At 38.6% G+C, this 9,077-nt stretch overlaps 1 protein-coding gene across 1 annotated transcript in view; it reads left to right on the top strand.

Moving 5' to 3' along the window:
* The window catches only part of LOC107556943 (breakpoint cluster region protein-like), a 102,650-nt gene that overhangs the window by 73,685 nt on the left and 19,888 nt on the right, over positions 1-9,077 (top strand). The window contains exons 5-8 of the mRNA XM_016240211.1: positions 6,762-6,869; positions 8,093-8,153; positions 8,433-8,485; positions 8,899-9,039. Of these exons, the coding sequence (XP_016095697.1) occupies positions 6,762-6,869; positions 8,093-8,153; positions 8,433-8,485; positions 8,899-9,039 (363 nt within the window). The remainder of the gene's footprint in view (positions 1-6,761; positions 6,870-8,092; positions 8,154-8,432; positions 8,486-8,898; positions 9,040-9,077) is intronic.

The raw sequence follows: 9,077 nt of genomic DNA, 5'->3' as shown, positions 1-9,077 counted from the left end.
GCACTCACATGAAGCGCTCACGACTTCATAAGTGGGAAATAGGAATAGTGCGTGAAGACAGCAGAGAAGCGCTCTCGCTCAGCACAGTGGAGTGCATCATTTCGTTAACTTTGTGGTTTATTATTTTGAGTCGTTTGGGACGTGGTAACACACACATCCCTCTCACAATATATTGCTTTACAGACCTATTTTTTACAGACTTTTGCTTCTCAGAAATGTCCACGCAATCATGCTGCACGTATCAGAAGTTCACACTAGTTAAACGAACCGGGCTTTGGCGATCAGATGCGCTCGGGCACGGTTAAGATTGCCTAGTGTGATACACCCTTATTCTCCCGCATCCCGCACACACGAGTCTCGACCCACCCGCACTCGCCCATCAAGTGTTATCCCACGCCGCACTCTACTGCATTAGGTCCCGCGATCGTGCAGGTCTCTACTCGGAAGGTGCCTGTTAAAATGTTATGATCGAGGCTCTGGACTCTGAGCATAAATTGTTTTTCTATAGCAAACTATAAAATAATTTCTATAAAAACGTCAATGCCCTGGCAGTGGCAAATAGCTTTGGTTTTATATTTAATTTGATTACATTAATGTTATAAGTTGAGATTTACAAGAAATATTTTAACTGCTACTATGTAAAGGCAATAGGCTACTGCTGCTGTAAATAAAGCACCTTATTTGTTTAAGTGTTTGCAAACCAAATGTTATTGCACTTTTGTTCATATAGCAGTACTTTTAAATGTAAAAAGTGCACAATACACTACTTTTGAATTCATTATTGAATTGTGTGCATAACAATGTGATTAATCGCAGCAAATCATGCGATTAATCACGATTTAAAAAAATGTTTTTTAGTGGCCAGCACTTATATATATATGTTGTATGTATGTATATATATATATATATATATATATATATATATATATATATATACGTATGTATAATCAGAATCTGGTTTTGAATGTAATTGTGAATTGAGAATCTGATTTAGAGTAAAAAATATAATTCTGATCATAGTGAAATCACATCAGCTGTCCACTCTCTTTCCACTTTTGTACCCCTTGAGACTGAATAAGAATTAACATTTATCTCTAAATCAAGAAATCCTAAATGAATCATTTATGCCCCTAGAGCAACACTGTACAGTCACACAGTGTCTGGACAGCTGGAGCCTGTGTAAAGTTGAAAATCACATCTCAATGCTGCCTTTTTTCACCCAGCCCCTTGGGCAGATACTACAGTGAGTGCTTTGTGTCTTGAGGAGAGACTATTAATAGTGCCATTCGAAGATTCTCTATCTCTTATACTGTCATTTTGACCGGAGGCTATTTGTCACTGATCCCCTCACCCTCTCCCACGTCCATTAACAAGAATCCGTAGGCAGGAGGCGAGGCCCCCCCCCCGCTCTTTTCCATTAAGTTCTTTCCTCACGTGACTCTGCTGACTGTTAGGGGGGCAGATAAATCCCTTCTCAGTCTGTCCGGCCAGCACACACAGGAGTCATATTCCACATTTATTTATCTTTCCATTTTCCCCTTCATTGTTCCCTACTTTCACCTTCCCACGCTTAATAAACGGATGCTACAGTCGCCAAGTTGTGTTTTCTCTCAGAAGGTGCTGGGCTTTTCTTCAGACAGTCAGTCAGGCAGTCATTTTGACCGGAGGCTATTTGTCACTGATCCCCTCACCCTCTCCCACGTCCATTAACAAGAATCCGTAGGCAGGAGGCGAGGCAGTGCTCAAGGATGCAGCCTCCCTGAAAAGACAGTTGCTCGCAGCAGGAGAGACAAGAAGATGAATGAACGAGCAAGATATAGTCAAAATCATTGATAGAAATGTTTCCTGCTGTTTGTGTTGTTTCTTCCTTCCTGACAGCTCATGTTGAGTAAGAAAACGCAATGCAAATCTTGAGCAATGAGGAGCCTGTATGTCAAAGGTGATGTTCGTTGTCCCGCTCAGCTGTGAAAAAGATGCTTATATTACTGTTCACTTGCACTAAATGTTTTACGCCTGTTGCTGACACATGTATGTAAATTCTCCAGAGACTGTTCTCCTAACAGCAAGAAATTCTGACATTCCTATCTTTTCTGTGACCTACTTAAACATTGTTAAATGCACAGAGCAGAGGACCGTGCTTTCATCTTCACTTAGGCCTGGCATATGGTCATGTCATCATGAGGAAGTGTGTCGAGGCAGAGAGGATGTGAACGCTGCTGTGCTGAAGTCTCTGTCAGGCTGTCTCAACCAGCTGATGTCTCAACTTTTTAGTTTGTGTGTTGTGTTTAGATGCATCTCAACCTTCTCCAAACAGCCTTAGCATACAACTTTTCTGTAGTGACATAATGGCTTAATGGGCTGGTTATGTGTTATCTCCTGAATAAGGAATATCATCCTGTCAACAGACAGGACCACTACAGAATATCAATACTGTGTTTGTGGAACTAATGGTCACTCTTTTTAAAACCCTTTATTAAACATAATCCACTAAATACTCTCTTCCTAATTACAGAGAAAAACTACATTTGAATAAAAATATATAAGCTATGAAATTAAACTAGCTGACTGTATAATTTAGCAGCAAAAACAATATCTTGAAAAAAATATTTGGTGCACATTATACAATTTAATCATATTTATTCTGTTAACTATTTGTATTATTACAAAATACATTCATGAAAATAAGATAGAAATCATGAGAAAAATAAAAGCTTCTAATAATCTTTCTGTGTGCAAAACTTTGATAATGTGAAAGGCTTCAAACAGAGCAGCACAAAGCCCTTATGCATAGCCAGGGTACAGAATGGTGCACTTGAAGTAGGGATGTAACGGTATGAAAATTTCCTATCCCGATTATAGTGACCAAAATTATCACGGTTATCAGTATTATCACGGTATTGTTAAAATGTGCTGGAGATGTTCAAAAAGTACTGACACATAAATCTTCAAGTTATATATTTAAAAATCAACAAACAACAAATAAAATGACTTTTTTTGTTTACATAATCTCTAAAACAATAACATTACCAATGATGTTCATATTTTAAATGACAACTTGAATGACAACAGTTTAATAGCATGTTCAAATATCTAATGTAAATATGTTCAAATAAAGCTTTGAAAAAGTTTCATTTAGGAAATACAAAAGTGGAAAAAAAAAACATATGCCAAGAATAAGAGTTAGGGGTTCAAGGATGGAAAGAGAGAGAAAATAATAAAACAACAACAAACACAATTACATTAAAAATAAATACAGTGGTGTGAAAAAGTGTTGGCCCCCTTCCTGATTTCTTATTTTTTTGCATGTTTGTCAGACTTTAATGTTTCAGATCATCAAACTAATTTAAATATTAGTAAAAGATAACACAAGTGAACACAGCATGCAGTTTTTAAATGAAGGTTTTTTAATTATTAAGGGAAAACAAAATCTAAAACTACATGGCCCTGTGTGAAAAAGTATTTGCCCCCTAAACCTAATAACTGGTTGGGCCACCCTTAGCAGCAACAACTGCAATCAAGCGTTTGCGATAACTTGCAATGAGTCTGTTACAGCGCTGTGGAGGAATTTTGGTCCACTCATCTATGCAGAATTGTTGTAATTCAGCCACATTGGAGGGTTTTCGAGCATGAACCGCCTTTTTAAGGTCATGACCCAGCATCTCAATAGGATTCAGGTCAGGACTTTGACTAGGCCACTCCAAAGTCTTCATTTTGTTTTTCTTCAGCTGTTCAAAATCAGGAAGGGGGCCAACACTTTTTCACACCACTGTATGTATTTAATCTGCTCCATATATAATTCCAGATAATTTATCTGAATTGTTCAGATGTGTAGAATCCACACTGTTTTTCATAGACCAGTCAAAATTTACAGCAGAGCATGCAAATTCGGTCCGTTTTTGGCCAGACAGAAACCGCACACAGGCTGAATGTAAATATAAGTCTCTGTAAATCCACTCTCTGACAGCAGGTGGCACTTATGGAAAAACTGAAACAGAGCTGTTTCCCGTAACCTCCGTAGACAAAGCAGTTTTGCGATTAAGAACACTTCCTTTAGGCATTACATGGAGCGAAGATGAAAACAAAATGCCATCGAATCGTTTCTGAAGACAGTCAGAACCTTCAGAGGTACATTCATATAATTAATTTGTATAATTCCCTTAGCACTCTTTTAAAACCTCCCAGCTTTTCCGCCCTGTTTTCACTCAAAACGAAACTACTCTGCATGCTGTGCGCACGACTGTTACTTAAAACTGTGCTTTATGCTGGACAGTATTTATCTATCGTGAGTTGTTCAAATCGCTGTAATCTAATACGATTTTAATGATAATTAAAATATGAAACGGTAATACTAACCGTGGGGAATTTTATCATGATTTATCGTCAAACCGGTAATCGTTACATCCCTAACTTGAAGCAACATGGAGTCGCAGCGCTTATGCACATCTAGGGTGCAGAATGATGTGCTTGAAGCAACATAAGTCACAGCGCGCTGCACTCCACACGGTACAAACAAAGAGAAGAGAAATGAGAGAGCAATGAACTCCAGTAATATGTAATTTTATGCGAATCCCCAGACCTTTATCTACACATCAAGTATTATAATGGGAATATATAATCTTGGAGAGAGAGTTTTACCGTGCTGACTGTCATAACTGAACGTGATGTGCTGTTTGAATGCTGAGCGGAGAATGACTGACAACTGCTGCAGAAGGAAGATCAATTTCTGTAAACTTAAATTTAATAATGTAAATATAATTCTGTCCCTCACACATTAAGATATGGCATGGCTTCGGATGATATAGGCTATACAGTGCATGAAAACCAAACTGGTGCTCTTCTGTTTCTTTTGGTGGATGACTCCCCCTTGTGCCGTATAAAAAGCACAATAATCAAATAATCGCGATTAGACGGTTATTTAATTATCGCGACAGGCCTACTAATGGGATCGGTATAGCACAAATAAACTTTACGAAATCAATCCTGTGGTTGATGGAAAACGTTATGTCCATTTTTTAAATTGGTAGGACCAAATGATCTGCACCCGCTGTTGAATAGGCCACTCCAGACGTAGGTTTTTGTTAATGGGTGAAGATCAATGCCTCTTATGCCAGAGTCCATTATCTCTGAAGCATGTTTTGATGGACTGTGATGTCTTGAACTCCTCTGGGACCCATTACTTTTCAGTTGATTCTTATGAAATTATTTTTAATTAAGTGAAACCAGATTCAGTTTTAGATTTTTTTTTTAATCAAAGAGAAAGTTTTTCATTTACTTTTTTAAATTGTTGTTTTACATAATTTACTCTTTATATTTTTAATTTGTTTCTCTGTCTACGTTTTTTTTTTGTCTGAATGATTCACATATAGTACATAACGTTATGAACAATTTGTATCCTTCAAATGAAATGTAGTGTCTACTCTGAGTTCTCTTAGTTTAGTTGGTTTTGTATGTTTTAAAAACATTTGATTCAAGTTGCTTCAGTCTGTTTACATTGTTAAATTTTCAATTTCTTGCTTCAGCTTAACGCATCACCTCAGCGCTCAGCCACTGTTTGACTCGACCCGGCATGTGTTGTCGTTTCTTTATTTTGGCCATCATCCTTCTCCACGCTGTAATGAGGTTGTCACAGAGTAAATTCCCGTCCTCCACGCAGCAGATAGATTCTGGCCCAGAGCAGCTGTTTCTGCTCAGCATGGAGAGGATTGCACACACTGCGAAAATGACTTCACTTATGGTCTGTTTGGCCTGCGCAGAATAAAAGATTTATCCCAAGATGTACCTCCAAACCTGGACGTGTACCTGTGGGGTGAGACTGACTGATGACAAAATCTGTGTGTAAAAACAGTGGTGGCATTCTTTCCTGTCCAACAGTTGTTGTGGTTATTTCGTTTTTTGTCACCGAAAACATGTTGTAGCAAATTGTTTGTTGATCTCTCCTTTAGTAATGGCTATGGCTAAAGTTATTCAGGTATGCAATGACATGAAGATGAATAAATGTTAATAGAATTGCCATTTTTGAGTGAACAATCATTTTAATTAGACGGTAACAAAAGCATAGGGTCATAAGGGTAAAAACTTGATAGAAAATCTAATCTAAAGCTAATAAATGTAAAGTGTAAAACTTACTAAATTACTACCAACTGTTTAAAGAAATCAATTACATCTTCTACATTAATGTTGAATATGTACTCCTTAAACTGTCAAATCCACATGGTCAGTCCAGTTAGACAGATGTTTTAGCTGGCTGAGCTCCAGCTTATTTATTATCATGCTTATACACCTACACAAATCCTTGATCATCTAATGTATATTTGTGTTTTGAGAGATTGACTGAACCATTTCCAGAGAGAGGTTTCCAGCTCTAACAGGATGGCTATTGAGTTTGGATGGGTTAAATCAGATTTTCAAATGTGCTTTTTACAAGCGCCAGCCGCACGCATTAATTGCTCACTGTAGAGTTGGCCTCTGCTGCCATGACAACTGCTGTAGGCTCTGTAGCCACACACAGCAACGGCCCAGCTGCTCCTGTGGCGATGACACTGTCCCGTCTGTCTGCCCCATGTCACCATGGCGAGTCCATGCGTGCATCTCACTCATTACTGATAGTGTCGCTGTTAGCCAGAAGTGGGAACTGCCATCTTGGATATACTCATAAATCCCAACAGTTTGCATCCTACAGTTTTAAAGTCCACCATACATGGGCAACAAAGACAAAAAGATGCATGAGTGGATATGACTCACTTTGTTTTCTCTTCCTGCAGGCTAGCCAGCTTGGAGTGTACAGGGCCTTTGTGGATAATTACGAACTCGCCGTGGAGACCGCAGAAAAGTGCTGTCAAGCGAACACACAGTTCGCAGAGATCTCTGAGGTAATGCCTTATGGAGTGCTCAAGGTCTTGTTATTCTAATACGGGAACAGATACTTCTACCCAAAATCCCCAGCTTAGTTATTACCAAAGCAACCTAAGCTTCTGATTGGTTAGAAGGAATAGAATCCTGTAACATATTTGATACCAATACCAGTGAAATTTAATGATTCTTGAGACCAATATTGATAACAGAGTAAAAAACTAAAAATTTGATATGGACAAAGTACCAGTATTTTTATCATCCCTAACTCAGGCTTATTGTGTTGGTTTAAAGTTAGAAAACAAGAAAGTGGAATTGTAGCCTCAACAACTTCCAATCAGATTTACTGTGTCCTTGATGCATCCTGCCATCAAAGAGCAAGTAATTTCTAGCTTTTATGTGGGGCTTTACCTGCCGAACTCTTCCATGGGGTCACTCAGTGTGACTGATTACCCAGCGAGACCTGGATAGCAGATCTAAAAGTGGCGCTCAACGCTCTTCAGAGTTCAGCAGGAGATTTTATGCCTTGCTAAATGTTATAAAGAGAGGGTGTCTGGAATAAAATCTACATGATGATGCTCACCTCGTCCCACTTTATTCCCCCTACCAGCTGTTGTCATGCCAACTATTACTTCCCTTTACATTTTGGATATTGCTTCCTTCTAGCACGACCAAAAGCAAACATTAGGATAATTGTTTGTTCGCACTGTCGGGGGTGGACAATTTCTAGTGGGTTCTAGAGTGTATTGCCAACAGTGTAAACCTTGCAATAGGAAACATTTACTTAGTGCGTATGTAGATGAAATGTGACAGGCTAATTTATTAATTTAGTCTCTCCCGAAAGGGGTTATTTCAATATACAGAGAATAGAGGAGAGAGAAGTTGAATATACACCATAAAAGAATAAATACAGTCAAGTATTTAACGGCAAGCTTTGTTTGTTTTTCCATGTAATATATGGACTATAGTGTGCTGTTTACAAGTGTGATAAGCTGTAAGGTTGGCAAAACTGCTGGAATTAGCCATTACTTTATTCATGACTGTGTAACAAGCTTCATGTGAACATAACCATCTACATAACAAGCTATCATTTGTTAGGAGAATATCTGTTGTAATATGGTGAAAATTATTGTTCTACAATAGTAATCTAATGTTCTTTATGAGATTACAGTTACCAGCCCTGCATGATGGTGTGCACTTCAAAGGTTTATTGATCCTGAGTTTGTCTCTGATATCTCTGCAGTGTCTCAAGGTCAGGAGCACCAAGGAGTGCAAGGACCTGACAGCCAAATACTCACTGGAAAGTAAGAAACAATAGGATTGCATTTATTGTTTTCACATGGTATTGCATTATGCGTTCATTATATTATCTGTAGTATTTTCATTGAGCTTAAGTGTTGCACATTTTGCTCTCAGCATGTAATGTCATTCCTTCTTTTAAATTCAGTTGCATAAAACCCATTGAGTGGGTGGATTAGATAAGGTTTCAAACATCGGCATTTGAGCCTGCAGTATGAAAGTGGCTCTTGTGAATAATCGCCCACTGTGTGTGTGTGTGTTGTCTTCTGTCTTGTCTTTACCAGCTCTGCTCTATAAACCAGTGGACAGAGTGACCCGGAGCACACTTGTTTTACATGTGAGTCAACATTAGTTTATCATAATATTTTCTTTATGTGTTACTTAAATGTTTATGTTTATTGTTTGTACTATTGCTCATATTTAGGGTACATTCCAAACGCCAGAGTGCCTTGTGAAGTTGACTTTCCATAGTGTTCAGCCACATGTACTTATGCGTACTTAGTCCAAAGGGCACTGCAAACAACACAGGGAACAAATGTACATTGATATATCACTTCATAGGAAATGATGGAGCCGCCATATTGGACTTTGCAGGTTCTCGCATTCATAGCAGTGCTAGTTCACTGACTTGGTGTATACTGTATATGGTCTTTGGTTTTTATTGGTTTTGTACTAGTTTTGAACTTCTTATTCAAAAATGGCTTTGAATAAATCTGTTTTTAGTTGAATGTTTTTGTTTATTTTATACAGGATCTTCTGAAACACACACCTTCCAGTCACCCAGATTATCCCCTCCTGCAGGACGCCCTCCGCATCTCACAGAACTTCCTGTCCAGCATTAACGAAGAGAGCACGCCTCGCCGCCAGTCCATGACAGTGAAGAAGGGAGAGGTGAGTGCAGAAACCCCTCCTTCCTTCCATCTTACCCC

Source organism: Sinocyclocheilus grahami, unplaced genomic scaffold, assembly GCF_001515645.1.
Source record: "Sinocyclocheilus grahami isolate Dianchi unplaced genomic scaffold, SAMN03320097.WGS_v1.1 scaffold584.1, whole genome shotgun sequence".
Classification (NCBI taxonomy): Eukaryota; Metazoa; Chordata; class Actinopteri; order Cypriniformes; family Cyprinidae; genus Sinocyclocheilus; species Sinocyclocheilus grahami.
The sequence above is the reverse complement of the archived record's forward strand: the minus strand, read 5'-3'. Positions and strand labels throughout refer to the sequence as shown.